Source organism: Ursus americanus, chromosome 2 (assembly GCF_024610735.1).
Source record: "Ursus americanus isolate L20-20 chromosome 2, mUrsAme1.1.p, whole genome shotgun sequence".
Taxonomy (NCBI): domain Eukaryota; kingdom Metazoa; phylum Chordata; class Mammalia; order Carnivora; family Ursidae; genus Ursus; species Ursus americanus.
This window is the reverse complement of record NC_142128.1, coordinates 83334523-83354922: the sequence shown is the minus strand read 5'-3', so window position 1 is coordinate 83354922 and position 20400 is coordinate 83334523. Positions and strand designations below refer to the sequence as shown.

Here is a 20400-nt window from a genome sequence, read left to right as displayed (position 1 = left end):
AGTTTTATTTAATTTTAAATAAACAAGGCCTTTATCAGCTAACTGTGAGGATTTTAGGCCAGTATGATCGCCGTCCTCTGCTTAGTTCAAAAAGAAGTTACTGTGTACTCACCGTGTACTGCCAATCATGAGGTTGATACCAGCAGCTGAGGGCCTGGAGATCTGGCGGATCATGTTTAGCATATGTTCATTAACAGGGTCTAACTGGCTGATGATATTAGGCTGTTTGGTTACTTCAACAACCAGAGCCTCCATGGCTGCCCGGAGAGCAGTAATACAGGCAGCAGCCTCATGAGATATTTGCAGTCTGATCCTAAAACACAGAAAAATGATAAAGTACAAGAAGGGTACATACAGCAAAAGACTACTGTCTCTCAATTTCACACGTGATAAGTGGTGGAATAAATTTAACTTCTTACTAAGTACCAATACTTTCAACTCCTGCAACAACCCCAGACTTGGGCAAACACAGGCATGAAGAATGATAACAGTCTTACACTAACTTCTTAAAACTCACTGCTGGCTACTGGCAGGTATTGTAAACCAGTAAGTCTATCAAGCAAAATACGTTAGCAATACGGATCACTCAGCTTCCAATAAAAGAATGAAAGAAGAGACTATGTGAGGAATTTTCAGGAATATGACTGAGCTTACCAAGTGTCACTAAAATCTATTCCATTTTCTTCAAGTGGTTACTACATGCTTACCAGTAGTCTCTAACCACATACAGAGTACACGAAAGAGGTACCCAAATTCCAATTAAATTCCAGTTCCCTGGGGTAGTATTCACGGGGGCAGATGTGGCTTCAATGCCTAATGCATTTGTTTCCACTAGTATGACTTACTACCGAGTATGAACTATACTACCAAGATATACCTCTCTCCAAGAAAAGACAATGTTGTAAAGCACCTCATTTAAGTCACGAAATTTTGTCATGTTTATTTCACAAAGTAAGTTAGATTAGCAGTTGAATCCCATTACACCTCAACTGTAAGAATGCCGTTTGGAGTTCACATCTGAAAATCCGTACCAGTCATCTACAAGCACAATCTGTCCATCAGACTGGACTTTCTTGGAAGCAAAGAGAAGCAACTGCAGGGGAGTGACTAAGGTCATGCCTTTAGCAGAGATGGCTCGGGTTCGAATCTGCAGATGAAAAAAGAAGCAAGAGGAAACAGATGATATTTCAGCTGCCAATAAATTGCCATATAATAATGAACTATGCTCTGAAAACTAAAATTCATGTTCCCACTGCACATTAATAAGTAATGACAATGTAGGTTTTCAACGTAAATTTTTCTTTTGGGGGGGGGCAGTAAGGGGCAGAGGGAAAGGGAAAGAATCTTAAGCAGGCTCCATGCTCAGCAAGGAGCCTGACATGGGCCCTAAGATCATGACCTGAGCAAAATCAAGAGTCAGATACTTAACGTACTGAGGCCATGCAGGCACCCCTCAACATCAATTTTCTAAACTAATCTTTTCTTACCTTTTCACCAAATACAAAGAAGGGAGATGGGTACTTCATGTCTTGGCTGCTAAAGGGACAATTAACAGACGACTTGTGGATAAGGGCATTACGCCCTTCAGTGGTGAGAATCTTTCTTTTTTCTTTATGATAGCACACATTAGGGTACACACCAAAAGCCAGGAGAGAGATAACAACATCCAAATTATTATCTGGTCCAGTGTTAGTAAACACTTGTGTCAACAAGCAATCTGTAAGAGGAAAGGGGTAAAAATATCAGATATCTGGCTAATCCTCATATTGCATGTAAACTAGTTAAGAGAATTAGGAGAACTGACTCCTTCCCACGTCTTTTTTCAGATAACCTGCCTAATTTCCTGTCTTCTCAGAACTCTTGCACCCACATTAAGTTCAAGGAGAAATTCTGCTAAGTCTCCACAAGAAAACTAAAATATTTGCATTTTCTTATAAACTCAACCATAACACAAGCTTCGAGTGATTTCTTAAAAAACAAAAAGCCACCCCCCACCGCCCCCGAGCCCAGGTTAATCATCTACTTGCAGAGTGAGCGAGACCAACAGGTGAACAAAATATTTCATCTGCTGGGGCGCCTGGGTGGCGCAGTCGTTAAGCGTCTGCCTTCGGCTCAGGGCGTGATCCCAGTGTTCTGGGATCGAGCCCCACATCGGGCTCCTCTGCTAGGAGCCTGCTTCTTCCTCTCCCACTCCCCCTGCTTGTGTTCCCTCTCTCGCTGGCTGTCTCTGTCAAAAAAATAAAATCTTTAAAAAAAAAAAAAATTTCATCTGCTGTTCCTAAATAGCTGTTCTTTCCAGAGAAGATGGAGTGACAGTCTAAGGGGAGCCCACTGGAAGGAGGGCTGATGTTTTCACCCACGCTATGCTTTAGTACTTCATCATGGTTTGGGACGTATGACAGTGACCACTAAAGAGCATGGATACATTCTGTGGACAAACCTGAGTTCTAATCTTATCACCTCCTAACTGAATGAACAATTAATTTAAACATCGGTGTTAGTTTCCTCTTCTATAAAACGGGGTAACAGTACCTGTATCTCAGGACTACTGTGAGGATTCTATCACAAAATATGCTCTTTTTTCCTTGATTTTGACAAAAAATTACAAACTTAGTTTACAACAGAGGAAAACATTTTGTCTGTAGTTATTTAGGGCATATCCCTTTAAAATCTGCCATCCTGCCCGACTATGTTCTGTCTCTCAACTACACAGCTATTTCTGGTTATGTGCTTCAATTCCCAATTTTAGGAATTTTAATCTAGTTGGAGAACAAAAGTTCAATAGCTCAACTAATATAAGAAAAAAACAGCTAGATTACGGTTTCTCCATCACATTATCCAAGCCCTCTTACTTGCCGGCACACTGAAATCTTACTTAAAGGCACTTAAAATTTAACAATGGTAAATTTCATGTCTAAACATGAACATGTGGGCAAAATGATCACTTCACAAACCACTGTCTGAGGTTATTCAACAAACTGACTAGTCTACAACTGCTAAAAGCTACACCTCTGTTCTTTGCAAGATAAGAGAGACTAAAAAAAAACCTCTCAAAGTAGCACAATTCTTAAAACATCTACTCATCACTTGTGTAGTACGTTACAATTTGAGCATCACCACCTTTTGCTTCCTTTTTAAAAAGAATGAATAAATGTGAAAAACTGATAATCATTATAGTTCAAAGAGTTAAGGAATAGCTAGGAACACAGACAAAGCACAGGGTCTAGAGTCTGAAGCTAAAATATACTGCTCTGCCAATGTGCACATGCTACATAAATGCCACTTCAGATAGAACTTTATTTTTTTTATTTTTATTTTTTTAAAGATTTTATTTATTTATTTGACAGAGAGAGAGACAGCCACCGAGAGGGAACACAAGCAGGGGGAGTGGGAGAGGAAGAAGCAGGCTCCCAGCGTGGAGCATGAAGCCCAATGTGGGGCTCGATCCCAGTACCCCGGGATCACGCCCTGAGCCAAAGGCAGACGCTTAAAGACTGAGCCACCCAGGTGCCCCAGATAGAACTTTAGAATGTGAGAGGCCTACCTTCTGGAAATCCAGAATTAATCAGAATCTCTTTGAGCTGAACTTTGGCTTCCCAGGTCATTCTTAGTGTAGCCATATTGAGTCTTTTGTGCTCACAAAAACGTATCTCTGCTTCTTCTCCACCCATTCTAAAATAGATTAAGAGTCATTCTCAAAGCCCCAGAACACAATAGAAACTAAAGACAGTTCTCACATCTTACAACTTTCCTCTTTCAAACCCATACCTAGCATCATCCCAAGCTTGGAAGACTGATAAAAGGGCCACATGATCAGAAAATCTGTTTCCAGCAAAATTTCGATGAATATAACCCAGTCGCTTTCCTTCACTAATGAAAGGCTCCGGAAAGCAGGTGGCGGCAGAGATGGTACAGACAGCATCTCCCACACTGAAACAGACAGGAAAATTCAGTCTCATCATACTCTTGTTCCAGGGGTTCATGAGCAGTACTGTCACTGTGGGTTAGAGTCTTTACTGGCTACGATACTGCATTATCAGCACTGAGACTGGCTTAACAAAAAACTTTTACAGCTGCTCTCTCCAGAAGCAGAAAGAGAAAAAATAAATAAGGAGCTCTGATATTAATGGATGCATATTTACCATAAATTATGACCAAGTATTAGATTTTTCTTCTCCATATTCTCTCCCCCATCTTCTCAAATCTCTTAATCTTCAAAATTTCTTGATAAAAATACCTGTTTTCCCAGTGCCTTTTTTCTTTCAAAGACAACTACTTATGTGCCTGAGACGAAATGCAATTCTTTTGAGGACCTTGTGCTCTTTCCCCCAACAAATTGGGCTCAGGTGTCTATTAGGACCATGCACTCTTCTCGTTTCATTCTTTTCTTAGTATCTGAAGTATGCCACTTCTACACATAAGAACTTAATTTTTTCATCTCAACCCATCCTGTTTTTATGGGGAGGGGAATAAAATTATGAAATTGTTCTACTGTTTAATTATCAGCAATAAAACAAAGCACTTACTAGAAAATACATCCCATTATCATCATTTTGCCAAAACGAGGCTCAATGGGGAGTTTAGCCAGGATTCGTCCCAGAGGAGTCAACTCATCATTGGCATCTAATGCATCAAGCTCTGTGGGGAGATATTTCTTTGTGAGCAGAAACAGTAATGAACACTCTGAGGCAAAGATGAAACATTTCTTTACAGGTTGAGATTTCATTATTTATCAAACCAACTGCCAGCACCATGCCCATAGCCAACAACTGTCCTCACTCAAAAATACAACAAAACCAAATTCTAGAGCACCTGATAGGAAGGAGGTACTAGAATTAGGCCTTGTAGATTGTAAAACGGAATACAGTCTACGCAAACTCTATACATACAAAAACTAAAGTAACAGCGTAAATACACATGCCCTAACAAGTCTAATACCATCTGCTGGTAATTTTTAGAGAGAAATGAAATCTGGAGAGTAAGTCAGATGAGTACTAGATTCAAAATTCAAAATCAGATTCCCCTGGCCAAGGCCCTTAGTTTTTCACATGATACTATACCACTTCTATGACATAATTAGGAAACACAAACATGTTGTAACAGATACATTTAAAATACTGTGTTGTAATTCATGTTCTGATCATTAAATATTGGTTTAGAAATGACATTTTTTACCGAAAGAAGACTCATGTTACCCCTTTCTTACCTCATTTTATAAAACTGACCACACTAAATATGTAAGGCAACACTGGAAGTCTTACCACAGCCTGCTGAGCGTACCTTGATTGATCTGTTACATGTTAGTTGCCAGAACAAGACAAATGGGAGTAGTTAGCATTTTGTGAGGTAGGTCTGTATTTGAAGGTACCTCTAAGAGTGTGCTCTGCTTCGATCACAGCATCCAAAGGCGGAGGTTCAATAGCCTTGGCCAGGAATTGTCCAATTCCTCCCAGACGCAGAAGTTTTATGCTCAAAGCAATTTCATGTAATGGTGTTCGGAACATCTCAGGTGTCATGTGGGTTTCGAGTCTAAGTGAAAAAAAAGCATAAAAAAACCATCCACTCTTGTATATACACATCTGCTCAATAAAAATCTCTGCAGAGAGATAATCAGGTTTATAGAGTTGTCCTTCCCTTATCCTTTTACAATTATCAAAGAATGTTTTGTATTTACTACAAAGACTCTGGATAAGACCCTCTTAACTGCTTGAGCAGTGGTTTACAACTTTACATTTACAGCTTGATGTTATTTTCACCTGTGGAGTGAAGGAGGATGAAAATTATCCGAAATTCTTATCCATACCTATGACTTCTTCAGGTCTTGCCTGCTGACAAACATGGGTTAAAAATAGTGGCTAGACAGGGGCACCTGGGTGGCACAGCGGTTAAAGCGTCTGCCTTCGGCTCAGGGCGTGATCCCGGCGTTCCAGGATCGAGCCCCACCCACATCAGGCTCCTCCGCTATGAGCCTGCTTCTTCCTCTCCCACTTCCCCTGCTTGTGTTCCCTCTCTCGCTGGCTGTCTCTATCTCTGTCAAATAAATAAATAAAATCTTAAAAAAAAAAAAATAGTGGCTAGACAGAGCAGAGGGGATGGGGTGAGGGGACAGGCAAAAATGGGTGAAGGGGATGTGCAGGCTTCCAGTTATGGAATGAATAAGTCACAAGAGTGAAAGGCACAGCACAGAGAATATAGTCAACAGTACTGCAGAAGTGCTGTATGGTGACAGGTAGCTACACTTGTGCGGAGCATAGCATAATGTATAAAGTTGTTGAATCACTATGTTGTACAACCAAAACTAATGTAACATCGGTTGTCAACTATACTCAAAAACAAATACCTCACCCCCAAATGGTAGTAAGACTTTCCGTGGAGATTTAGGTTAATACTAACATATCCCCACAATCACCTTCCCCTTCCAGATTCATAAAATTTAGTGCTACCAGAAAGGATTTTATAGATCATCTAACCCTTAAAATTTTTTATAATAAAAGTTACTATTACAAATTAGTATTAACAATGATAATAGCTAACATTTACTGAGAGCTTACCATGTGCCAAGCATTGTTCTCAGTATTTTACATTATTAACTCATTTAGTTCTCAAACAAATCCTGTGGGTTAGGTATTATACTATCTTCCTTTTTCAACTGAAGGAGCACAGAAAGTTAATTAACATAATTTCATTTTACAAAATGGGGAAACAGAGGCCTAAAGAGTATAAAGACTTAGGTTATGTGATAGACTAGGTACAAACAGTATTAAAATCCAGTTTTCTCTCTTTTTTTTTAGTAGGCTCCATGCTCAGCATGGGGCCCAACGTAGGGCTCGAAAATCACAACCCTCGAGATCGAGACCTGAACTGAGATCGAGAGTTGGCGCTTAACCAACTGAGCCAGCCAGGCACCCCCAGGTCTCTAAATTTCTAACTCGGACTTGTTGGCTATACACTATTCATGATGAAGATTCATGGGAACCATTTACAGATGATTCCAACACTGCTGGCAAGACTTAGGTCAGCTTAATTAAGGTTTACATAAATGCAGATAGCCTTATTTGTTCCTCAACCTACAAAGAACATAAATCCTTTATTACAGGTGTATTCATGCCATTACTAATTAGTAGGTGGTTTCCACTCTAAGATGTTAGAGTACAGTACTTGTTTCTTCAGTTCAAGGGACAATCTAACCTTTAAAAAGTAGGTATCTTCCAAATGTTGCAGCCAGTCTCCTGAGCTAATTTCTGATGCTCAAATAAACCCACATTTACTATTACCAGGGAGCCGTAAGTTACCAGTACCAAAGCAAATCAAAGTTTCCTTGCAAAATTTTTCTTCAGTGCATTATGTACATCTGGTCACCTAAATTAAGTCTGTCCCACAATACTTTTTTTTTTTTTTTAAAGATTTTATTTATTTATTTGACAGAGATAGAGACAGCCAGCGAGAGAGGGAACACAAGCAGGGGGAGTGGGAGAGGAAGAAGCAGGCTCCCAGCAGAGGAGCCTGATGTGGGGCTCGATCCCATAACGCCGGGATCACGCCCTGAGCCGAAGGCAGACGCTTAACCGCTGTGCCACCCAGGTGCCCCTGTCCCACAATACTTTTTTGTGATAAATACACACATGTACAAACCTCCTAACTCTATCTTATGGTCAATCGGTTAAAGCAAGTACACACACATGGATATCCAGAAACATATAACTATAGATCTTTAATCTATAACTCGAAAAGATAAGGATTTTCTTAAACCAACAAGTTCCAACCACATTCCCCAAAAGGCACAGAGTATAAATGGAATTGGACAAGGTACTAACAGACTTGGGTTTCAGTCCTGAAGAAGTCAGCTAAGCACCTTAAGCTTTAGTTCCCTTATCCAAATAATGCCCTCTATTTCTCAGGCATATGAGGATGTGCTAACAGTGGAGGGAAAAAGTGTACTTTTTAAATGTTATTTTTCAAGAAGTTAACCATTCCATAAATATCAGTAATCCTAAAGTGACCTATGTGGAACCAAAATAATGTCTGTATAGCCTCCCTTTAAAAGATTAGTAGTAATCAGAAAATCAGTATCAAACATGCCATCACTGACAATTTCATCCTCATCCACAATCTTGTTATTTAAGCCGTAACTGGAGGCATTTATGTACTCTTGAGTTCAGTAAGTTTACAGCAGGGTGGGGGCGGGAGGGGATGTATTGTATGAAGGGGTAAAAAAACAAATCTGTAGTAGTCTTTATTTAAGAATTGGTCTTACCTCTCAAAACGAGCTCGGCTACATAGGTGAAAGCAGAATCCAGGCCGCACACGGCCAGCTCGTCCTTTCCGCTGCTCAAGGTTTGTTTTGGATGCCCACACTGTAGCATAGTTGGTCATATTGTTGTGAGCAGTGAAGAGCTTCACCTTCTGCCTAAATAGGAAACAGTGGCTAATTCTAAGACTCACATGCACCACCAGTACATAACTATCATATTTCCACTAAGGGATGGATGCTTTCCAGGTAGCTATGCTGACATGAAGCCTGTGAGCAGCACCAGAAAAATCTGACTGTACCCTCTGAGTTGTCTACCTTGTAAGACACAGTAACAACACGTCTGTGCCACTTACCAGCCGAACGGTCTTGGCCAAGTTACTAACCTTTCCGTGCCCCATTTTCCTCATCTGAAAATGGCTATAATACTCTTACTGACCTCACAGGGTTTTTATTTATCAACATTAAGTGAATTAATGAATGAAAAGCATTCAGACAGGATTTGGCACATACGGGAGAGTAAACAGTAATTATTCAAGCCAAGTCTATTCCAAAGTTCAGTGTAACTTCCAGGCTATCTATGATCTAAAAGTTGATGACCTCACCAAGCAGTGCCCGCACAGTCCTGCTGAACCACTAAGGAACCTGAGAATCCTTCAATGTTCCACACAGGCAGCTGGCACAGGAGAACTGCGTGCAAGGCACTATTCCCTACAGTGGGCACTGTCAGATCTTTCTAAATTGCCAGGGGAGGCTGAGGGACTATGTAAAGAAGACACGGGGCACAAGCTAGCCAGATAATAACAGTTTTGACTTTTCTGTCCTGTGTATCATTTACCATATAATTGTGTACTTTATACACAATGCATCCCTGTGTATTTTCCAGGCTCATCACATACCAAATATGAATTCTTTTAATTTGTAAGTGAAAGTCCCATAGGTAGGATATTTGTCATAAGCTAAATATTGGCCATCTTTATACACTAAACAGTATGCTACTGTATGGCTGCGATCAATGGAAATACACAATGAGAAATGAGCAAAGATCAGCAGACAAGAGCAGTGGGAAGCTCAGAAGTTAGAGTGTCAAGCTTTGTCACTTTCTACCATGATAACTGATTTGTGATAAATCAACACCAAGAATTATTAATTAGCCTGTAACCCAGTATATACTCGGCCACGATAATTTAGACAGTACAAGAACACAGGACTTCATAAAAAAAAAGGGTGATTTTGACTCTGTTAACTGATACTAAATACTACATGGAACATTCTTAAGATTTATTCTAGGCAAATAGGTTCCTCTGAAACTTACTTGCAGGAGTCAATGACATAAACGACATCATTTATGGTAATACTAGTCTCAGCAATATTTGTGGACAAAATAACCTGTGAAAAAATATTAAGAAAAATTATACTTCAGAAAATATTTTCCTGTTATGCACTTAAAAAAATGACTTGCTTATATAACAAGTGACAAGAGAATTCCAGGAGCCTTAAAAAAAATCATCCACCCACTGCCCAGCTAATGAAAAACCTACTAAGCTCAGGAAGAGAAGACCCTTTCTTTCCCTCCTCAATTTAGTGGGATTATAATTTTGGGGGGGTAGCTCTTTGAAGGCCTGTAATATTTGTTTAATATCTATGTAACTTCCAACCTCATAAATGTAAATGTTTACTATTTACCTTGGTTACTCCAGCTGGTACTGGATCAAATACTTTGCGCTGTTCCTCTCGAGGAATCTGAGAATGCAGAGGTAGAATCTGATACCTATGGCTTCCTATAACAATAAGGAAAGGTTAAGGTCTAAAAATAATAGTCTGTTTTTAAATAGAAACTGCTCTATATTATGTATATTTTTATTCAAATACTGACACAACACATTTTGTTTTCACATGCTGGCTAGGGCACAAGCACAAATACTCATTTTTCACTGTTAAATATGTGAGAATTCAAAGACTCATACCAAAATGTGGATTCATCTCCAAATGCTTCTGCATAGTATAAATCAAATTCCAGCCAGGCAAAAAAACCAACACAGCTCCAGGAACATTAAGGGTCTCAATGTACTTAAGTAGAGCTTCGATGAGTTCAAAAGGGGTTTCCTTTTCATTCAACTGAGCCATGCTCATCTTTGTTTCTGGACCATACTCATCACCACAGATCAGGTTGCAATTTGCCTGAAAAAAACAGGGAGACATATTTTGAACTGTCTTAATTAAAACAGCTCATGAGATGTCTCTTAGATTTGTTTTTAACATTCTAATAACACCTAAAGTCCTTCTTAATTCTAACTGATTAGTCATATCTGGCATACAGAAGAAATTTAATTTCCAAAAATGTAAAACCTACTACATATTGAGATACTAATTTTTCTCATGACCAATATTTCCCAGAGGCAATGTCTAAAATTCAAGCACAAACTCTTAAAATTTGACTCTGAAACTTCTAATGGCTCCCAACTGTATTTAAGACTTTTACTCCATTTGTTTCTCAAAAATATTCTCCTTAATGATTAATGAACTGCTCCTATGATCCTTTTTATCAATTACCATATAATTATTTTACCTATACACAACACCTCCCTGTGTAATTCCCAGGCTCATCTCATACCAAATATGAAGTCCTTTAATTCTTAAATGAGTGTCCAGCTGGCAGCTCATTTGATCACCTATTTCTAAAATGTGGTCTGTATTTTCTAAAAAGTCTTAGAATCAGTGCTAAACCAAGCCTTTTAGTAATGAGAAAGTTGTTACATTGTCTTTTTTCTGCCCAATAAACTTTCTCATTTGCTATTCACTTATATCCCACCTTCTGATTAAAAATATTCCAACTTACTGCCTATCAAATTCTGCACTGCTAACTATCTGACAGTATTCTGTTCAAAATTCCAGATACAAGATGCATTTTTGTATTATCAGTGGTCCAAATCTCAAAATCAGTGTTATTTTTCTTTCCTCTTTCTTCTTAGGAAATCCCTCATGACACGCTGGTTTAATACTCTCCATCTGATCATGTCATCACCACACAGGCTCTCTAATCTAGAAGGGTAGCTGCTGCTTCAAAAATTTTATTGTACATATGGATCACATGGAGATTTTGTTAAAATGTACATTCTGATTTAGTAGATCTGGGATGGAGCACCTGACTTTGCTTTTCTACTAGCTTGCCGGGTACTGTGGCCCGCGGAAAACAAACCCTTGCAAAATGGGAGTTGTATCTAACCACATGTGGCCTTTACACATCTTACTCTTTCCTCCTTATTCTTTTGACCTTTATCCAGAGATGACTTAACTTGTAGTATGAAAAGAGCCTGTCACTGAACATGGAATCCTTTGGAGTAAAATACACCAATTAATTTAAAAATAGACATTACATTCACTTTTTTAAAAAGTTTTCTATAATGCTAATTCATTGCATGTTTTTACTAAAACCATTCTGTTCACAACAATAACAATTTGTCCCTAATGAAAACTTTCCATGAAGATTCACTTACATCATCATCCTCACCACCATCATCTTCCTTATCCTTCTTCTTCTTGTCCTTTGGTGGAGGAATAAAGTGGGTCATCTGAATACAGTCTTCCAAAAAATATTCTGCCAAGACAATCCAGTCAGGTGAGTACCATCAACTTTCAGAATGGAGCAGTCTTCAAAACTCATTTTCTAATTCCTAACTCAAAATGACCTTAATACCCTTCAATCTGATTCTTCATAACAAGCAAGAAATTCCAGTGGTAATAAATAACCTTTTTTTCCAAACTCAGTGTTCCTGTCTCTTGACCTTGAAGGAGGGTGAGGTATCTCTCCTACACGTTTCCACTAAGCCAGACAGGGTACCCTCTATATCCAATACTCCATCAAACGTTTGTGGAATGCCTATAGAGTACATGCACTATGGTGTACCCTCCCATGGTATGGCAGTTAGATATGGAAAGAAAGAATGTGAATACAGTAATATACTGTAGTCCATTCCTCCTTTATCAGGATATACACATAAAATGGGTTCCCTTTAGTTACTACTCTATAGAAGGACATCAGCAAAGCTGGAATATCTGCTGATCAATTATACTCCTGAGGTTCTCTGCTGGGCCCAGAAATGTCTCATCATCTATAAACAATTCCCCCCTATATCCTAAGAGCCCTAAAGTGCTACTGTTCACATTGTATCGAGGGTACATACAACCAATATGACTCTCACTGATGACGTTAAACTCGTTCACCTGAGACAGTGTTTGTCAAGTTACTCCAAACAGCATATACAAGAGTATACAAGTATACTCCAAGTCACTGTGAAGCTACTGTTGTTTCTCCCCTTCCATCCTCTACTCTGTGGAAGCAAGTCATTAAACACAAGACACTCAAGGGACAAGGACGTAAGCCTCACTTTTCTGAGTTAAGAGGGAAAGTATCTATATAATTTTTCTGGAATTATTCCATATGAGAGATGGTTTTTATTACCCATTTATTCATTCAACCACCATATGGACGCATGGATATTTATTTTATCCTTAGAGTTATAATCCAGTACTATGTTACTTTATTTATTTTTGTTCAAATTATTCCAACTCTTACAGGTTGGCTCTTGTGTCCCTCTGTCTCCATCACTGTGGTCAGCAGACAGAGCTAGGAAATATACACAAGCATACTCACCCATGTATCCACACATATTTTTAATTATCTGTATCTATTCACTTGTATCCGAACACGACTTCTTACTAATGTTTCCACATGGTTCATTCAAGCCTTCCCTCCTACTTACCTATAGCCTCTCACTCCAACAGTAAACCTGGCTCCCCCATCTGCCATCCACTTAATAATTTTTTCAATCTCAATATACATGTAAACAGTTTTACAACTGTCAATCTGTACCTTCACAAGATACAAGTGCATTGCCTTTTATTGTAGAGCTACCCTTACTTCTGATCAAAAAATAGTACCCTGACATAATCATTTATCATTTCATACCCACACAGCAAAAATTTCTTAGCTTATTTTCATGCCCTTAATTTGACTGTGCTGGAATTCACTTTTTTAACCAAGCTATTAGATGACTATCCTAAAAATGGTGATAAACTATTCTGAAGAAAGTAAAGGAGTGGGGCGCCTGGGTGGCTCAGTCAGTTAAGCATCCTACTCATGGTTTTGGTTCAGGTTATGATCTCTGGGGAGATCAAGCCCCTAGTCCTCAGGCTTCTCAGGCTCTCCACTCGGCGGGGAGTCTGCTTCCCCTCTCCCAGTGCCCCTCCCCCTGCTCTAGTTGGCCCACGGACGCTCTCTCTAAAATAAACAAATCCAAAGAAAAAAAAAGTAAAGGGGCTCTTACTTATCGGAAATACTCGATCTTGACATACTCACCTTAATGTCATTTTAACACATGCCGGCTTTGGCTCTAAGAAAGATTCTCTTGTAATTTGACTCTGGCTACGTAAGCTTTTTAATAGTATTTCTCATAAACATCTATAAGCCATACTGATTTACACTTGACAGTATATAATTCTGAAAGTTATCTTTGGCTATAAGAAAAAGGCAGGAAATTTACTGGATATGCCAACTCCTCAAGTAATGAATGAAACTTGTTCTTGCTCCTCAGATTGTACTCACTACTGCTTGACTCAAAGCCCAAGAATGCTATGATGCATTTGATATTCTACTTTGGACTGTATTTTAAATGTCTTTTGAACTATTACTCCAATCTCCAAGATTAAGAAAATCCAAACACCAATACATAAAAGATATTCACCCTCCCACCCCACCTCCAAACTATTTACCTTGAACTGGGTAAGTCCTCCCATAAACTTCAATGATGGGGCAATTGAAGAAATATTCACAGAACATACTCGTGTCAATAGTAGCAGACATGAGAACAATGCGAACTTCAGGATAAGCCTGAACCACATCACGCAATACTACCAAAAGGAAGTCGGTCTATTAAAACACAAATGAAAAAAATTGCATAAGAAGTTCATGCTAATGACAGACACCCAAGAGATTTCTTGTGTCATACAGAAATCAGTGAAATCCAGTTTCTTTGGTGGCTTGCAGAAACATAAGATAAAGGGTTACTGCGGGATTCAGTAGTATTTATTTTTAAGAACAGTTGTAGCCTAATAGCTATTGGGATTAGAAATGAGTGCTATTTAGGTAGAAGGGAAGAGGAAAAAAAATTAATGAGAGCAAAGAATTCATCTCAAAATTTCCAGTGAAATTTATATTTGTAGGTATACAAACTTTAACTAGGGAAGAGGGAAAGCCATGATGAACCAAAACTCAGTTATCCAACCACCTGCAAAGCTAATCTTAAAAATGTTGAAAAGGTCTTATTTGGTTCATTCAAACAAAATAATGGACAAAACAGTTATAACTTAATAGGTGATACCAGACAACACGAAAGCTACAGCTCTGACAAAACTTTTCTCTGGCTGTGTGGCCCTCTTGCCCATCACTGCCTCACTCAACTAGAGAAAACCATCCTGAATCATCTTATTCCTTTTCATATACCTTTCCTCTGTCATCTGTACAGATACCTATACTACACACACACACACACACACACACACACACACTACATATACAGAAATATATTTCTATTGGACAGTGCTGTCTAGATGTTTAATTGTATTTTTTACTTATGATTTTAAAAACTGCTTTGGCATTTAAGTCCTTAATCTATCTGGAATTGATTTTTGTATCTGGATAGGAGGCAAGGATCCAACTGCAAATATTTCCTTATGATGACCACTTGTTTCCAGCCAATTTGTTGAAGAACCCACTCCCCTTCCCCAATGACCCAATATGCCATCGCTCTCTTATACCAAAGCGGCATTCAACACACCATCTGTTTCCAGTTTCCACATTCTGAATAATTCAAGGATCAAACTGTCAACTCATGTTCTATCTCAATTATTATAGCTTTGAATTAAGTCCTGATATCTATAAAGCCAAGACAATCCATTCTGCTGTTCTCCAGAAATCCTGGTTATTTTTGGACATAAATCTTCGCTGAAGTATTCATAATCAGTCTATTAAATTCTATGAAAAACCCTGATGGGAACTTGATTAGAACTGCACTCATCGGGGGCGCCTGGGTAGTGCAGTCGTTAAAGCGTCTGCCTTCGGCTCAGGGCGTGATCCCGGTGTTCCGGGATCGAGTCCCACATCGGGCTCCTCCGCTGGGAGCCTGCTTCTTCCTCTCTCACTCGCCTGCTGTGTTCCCTCTCTCGCTGGCTGTCTCTCTGTCACATAAATAAATAAAATCTTAATAAAAAAAAAAAAAAAAAGAACTGCACTCATCAAACTGGATCAACTTGGGGAGAAGTGGTATCTATAGGATTGATTTATTCTGAAGTACCTGACATTCTAACTATTGCAATGGTATCTTTTGAGTTGTTTTCTAGCTGTTTGTTTATAATACACAAAACACAACTGACTTTTGTAATTAACTTTTTCATCCAGCCGCACTGTTAAATTTTCGTATTCCCTACTATTTATAATAATTGGCCTCTAAGTTGGATAATTTAGGATAAGGGTCATCTGAAAGAGAATATAATAAGTTTCTACAAAGGCATTTTTTCATTTTTCACTGTGAACAGTATATTTATACAGACCTGACAGCTTTGAAGGAAAGCTGACCAAACCACTTATCTGTTTTTTAGGAAAATAGTAATGATGATCCATGATATTTCCAGTAAGATCTGGGACAAACTCTAAAAACTGGTATGTTACCATGCTAGTGAAGATAATACTGAAACATTTCATTTTAAGTTAATCAGAAAAAGAACTACAGTTTTCAAGAGATTTTGAATGACAAAACAGCAAAAAATTTATCCCACTGAAAAGTTAAATTTCAGATTTTAAAAGCTATCTAAATAAACTTTCTTACTCGTTTTAGCTCAACCATAAAGGTCAAAGTTTTGCTAAAGTAAAGATGATGAGCAACAACAGCTATACAAGTATTTTCTAAAGAGAAGGTGCTCCAGTAAATGTTTTGAGCAACAGCAGCTTGGTAACAGTTCGAATGACATATTGCCTATTCACTGACACCTTTGTTTGGATATGTAAAATAGTGGCATAAAGACAAATCATTGCTTTATGCTATCAACCTTCAAATTACACAATTATACAGTAATTGTATACAAATTTTGCCAAAGACCAAAAAAGGGAAGGGTTATAAAATAAATTCTAGTTTCTTCCTAATTTGGCATGATTATCATTAATATCTGAAAAGATCAGAGCTACAAACATCTAGAAAGACATTACTAATTATACTGCATTTTAAAACTTAGAAAATTTATCCTGGATAAATCTCCAGTTCAAAGAAAAACTAATTATTAAAATTCTATCAATGATTCAGTCATAAACAGTTCAGCTGCTGAATTATGCTACCTCTTACTGATCACTGCAATGATACTTAACAAGAGGACTTCCAGAATTCTGTGCGTTTAACAAAGACAAAAAGGTTTATTTGCCTTGCTAAAAAAACAAGTGTCCAGTATCTTAGTGACTGATTTTGATAGAAGATGTAAAAAAAGTAGGAAAAGGGAAGACATTCTACCTTGATTTTTTGATTCAGAATATTAGCATTAGTACTTTACTGTATCTCTCAAGTTACTTACATTTATGTCTCTTTCATGTATTTCATCTACAATTACGTGACTGATTCCTCGAATGCCTGCTTCTAATTTTCTTAGGAGCACACCTGGAAAAGGAAATGAGCGGAACAACGAGGTAAGTTTCTATGTTGATTAAAGTAGGGGGAGGTATAAAAATGTGTAAAGAAACAAACTTCTAGACAATCAATTATGCTTCAGTTAATATAACCCCAGCAAGATTTTAGAGAAGAAATAGTAATCTGTATATTTAAATTATTAAAAGGTAACAGTGTATTCTGAAACACATTCGTTCAATGAAAAGAGCATTAAAAGACATAACTCTAGTAACCTAAGCAGATTTTATCTACAACAACCAGCGGGTAACATAATGCTCTCCATTTAGAGAAAAAGTGCCACAAGTTCTACTGAAACAAGAATTCTGAATCTGACTCCTTGACTTCTTATTTCTAGCCACTCTGCACTGTTACCAAGTTTCTTCATAAATAACACAATATAAACTCCAAGTCAAAGACCAAAATAAAACAAATTACTGACCGACAGTACAAAACATTATACTGGCATGAGGGCGGGGAAGGACAGACTCAAATCGAACGCTATAGCCACAGCTTTTTCCAGGCTCTTCTCCTCTCTCATAGGCAACTCGTTCAGCCACAGAAACTGCACTTATTCTCCTGGGCTGAGACAAGAAAAAAGAAAGTGATTCAAAGCTACAAAAATAACAGTTACACTTGTTTATTAGGGTTAAATTACCGTAGTAAATCTGTCCCACTGCCAGCTCAGCAATCAACACAAACAGTAATAGTAATGATTTTTTTTTTTAACCAAGCTCCAAAATTCAGAACAAAAAAATTACCACTTAATTCTATGGCAGACTCTTAAAAATGCTGTTTCTCATTTTGTATATAAAATAACTCTCAGGTTTTTATATAAAATAAAATGTTTTCACCATTGGCCCAAACTCTTAATAGTCAGAGTAGTTTTCCAGTAAGAAAGGGGGCAGAGCACATATCGGGAGTTCTTGTAAATGCCTACCAAAGGGAAGGCACATGTCTAAAAAATTATTTAACTGAGCTGTATTAAGTATGAGGAAGGTAAATAAGCTCCTTCTTGGCCATATCTACTATGGCCACCTTTCATTCAATCATTCTATTAACTCATAAAGACACTACTCATTGCATATTTGCATCAGGTGCCACAGACAGTGCTAAAGACGGAAAACTAAATGAAATCACTCTTGTTCTTGACAAGCTTGTACAGTGAGGAAAACAGAGTGTATATTACTGCTTCCAGCAATAAATATGCCAAACCCAAGAGGAAATGCTGCTAATGTTTTAAGTGTTGGACCTTAATTTTTCTGAAAATAAAATTTTCTCAAGTATTCCATGTTCCTGTAGGTATGCAAAAGAATATTTACTTGGATACTATGGCTACTACTATGTCCTGAAGGTACGGATATGGAGGTACACGCAGATTTATAAAGACTGAATACTTCTAAGCTGCCTTGAATTTGATTTTGTCAAAAAGTTCTTGATGACAGGTTGTACTTTAGTCCTTGCTTGGGAAAACTTTTTCTTTTCTTTTTTTTTTTTAAGATTTTATTTGTTTATTTGACAGAGAGAGAGGCAACAAAAGAGGGAACACAAGCAAAGGTAGTGGGAGAGGGAGAAGCAGGCTTCCCTCTGAACAGGGAGCCCGATGAGGGGCTCAATCCCAGAACGCTGAGATCATGACCTGAGCCGAAGGCAGACGCTTAACGACTGAGTCACCCAGGCACCCCGAGAAAACTTTTTCTGAGTTTCATATTTAAATATCAATATGATGTTACCCCAGGTTATGACATGACTCTTTAGGAAATCAGAGACTAATAACAATCTTTAAAACAAAACAAGTCCAAAACAAAACCTTAGTAACTTCACTAAAGCTATTAATATTTTTTGAATCAATAAAAAACATGATTGATTAATTTTATAACCCTAATTTAGGAGTCCTGTAGGGTATGGGGCTGGTAACAAATATAAGTATACAATCACCTAATTTATATTTATCCTTTCCACAAAGGTAAGGGATTAAAAGACGCCGTCTTGAACACATGCTGTTGAGTTTTCCTGAGCTTATACTCTGGTTTCTGTGCCTTGACTTGCTGAACTATGCTAGCTTTTACTGACCACTACTGACCTGTACTCTGCACCCCACTAACTGTGAATAAGTGTTACATGAAGAATTGAGTTCTATATTTAGCCTTCAAGAGAAGTTCGACTATACACTTCCATCAGGAAATGTAAAAATAATATTCCACTAAATGTACAAAATATAATGTTTTCTGGGACCTTTCAAGAAGTTCACTGCTTTCTATAAACACATAAATTATTTTTTTTAAAAATTATTTTACTTATCTATCTGAGAGAGAGAAATCACGAGCAGGGGGGAAGGGTAGAAGAGGAAGCAGACCCCCGCTGACCAGGGAGCCTAATGCGGTACTGGATGCCAGGACCCTGTGATGATCTGAGCTGAAGGCAGATTCTTAACTGACTGAGTCACCCAGGGATCCTAAACAGATAAATTCTTGACACCACTCTTATCTCCTTGCTCTAGTTTTGTCTTTCCTAAAGTTTTCGACATTCCTACTAAATAGATGGCTTCTAGAAGAACTTCAAATCTATGGGGTTATCTGACTCTTCGGAAGTATATTCATATGTTATTGGGTACTTGGGGGTTGCTTTTATCTCCTTGGGGCTACCTTCAGGTCTACCATCTTTATAATTTCCAGCCTCTTAAAATGACTATGGACAGCAGATGGCATATTCCCTAAGCAGTACCTATTGTAGCCCTCAACTCTATAGGGCCCCCAAGCACAACTGTCTTAAGAGACTCAAGAAAGCCATCCATGATAGAGGTTACAAATTAACATAAGAAGTTCTAAAACAACCATCTTCAGAAGCTCTATGGGCCACATCTCCTTGAATCAGTATCAAGATGACTATTCATTCAAACAGCTAAAGAAACAAATAACCTTGCAATCTTCTTCCCATATTTCTGTATGCTTCTCTGACTTCTCAACTTTCAGTATTCTCAACAGCCCTGACTTTAAAATAAATAAAAAACCCACTTAAACTACATAGTGAAGAGAAAAATTTCTTTCATTCATAAATAATTTGATGGGATTTTTCCTGAGGTGGGTATAGCAAAGTGCATAAAAGTTAAAATATGTATAGGATAGGACTTTCTCTGAGGTGTGTATATCAGGTGCATAGAAGTTAAAATATGTATACCATCTGACCCAAAAATTCGTTTTTGAATCTATTCCAATGAAATAATCAAATGAGTATATAAAGATGCATATACAAGTACGTTCATCTCAGCATATGTAATACCAAAATATTAGAAACAATCTTAAAAAATATCCATCATTTAAGAATAACAGCATATGCATAAAATGGAAAATTATTAAGTTATTATAGAATTATATTGTTGCTCTACCACAATACATTGCTACACAAAGAGGACAGGTTAAGATGGTATACATATAGTATGCATAAAGT

At 37.9% G+C, this 20400-nt stretch overlaps 1 protein-coding gene across 2 annotated transcripts in view; it reads right to left on the bottom strand.

Moving 5' to 3' along the window:
- Positions 1-20400, bottom strand: part of DHX9 (DExH-box helicase 9) — a 64093-nt gene that overhangs the window by 10234 nt on the left and 33459 nt on the right. For both annotated transcript variants that reach the window (XM_045811294.2, XM_045811295.2), the window contains 15 exons: positions 17396-17537; positions 16865-16947; positions 14021-14177; positions 11746-11846; positions 10216-10429; positions 9935-10029; positions 9564-9637; positions 8255-8407; positions 5369-5529; positions 4527-4638; positions 3769-3930; positions 3545-3672; positions 1488-1717; positions 1032-1147; positions 113-313 (listed from right to left, as the gene is read on the bottom strand). In XM_045811294.2, the coding sequence (XP_045667250.1) occupies positions 113-313; positions 1032-1147; positions 1488-1717; positions 3545-3672; positions 3769-3930; positions 4527-4638; positions 5369-5529; positions 8255-8407; positions 9564-9637; positions 9935-10029; positions 10216-10429; positions 11746-11846; positions 14021-14177; positions 16865-16947; positions 17396-17537 (2129 nt within the window). The remainder of the gene's footprint in view (positions 1-112; positions 314-1031; positions 1148-1487; positions 1718-3544; positions 3673-3768; positions 3931-4526; positions 4639-5368; positions 5530-8254; positions 8408-9563; positions 9638-9934; positions 10030-10215; positions 10430-11745; positions 11847-14020; positions 14178-16864; positions 16948-17395; positions 17538-20400) is intronic.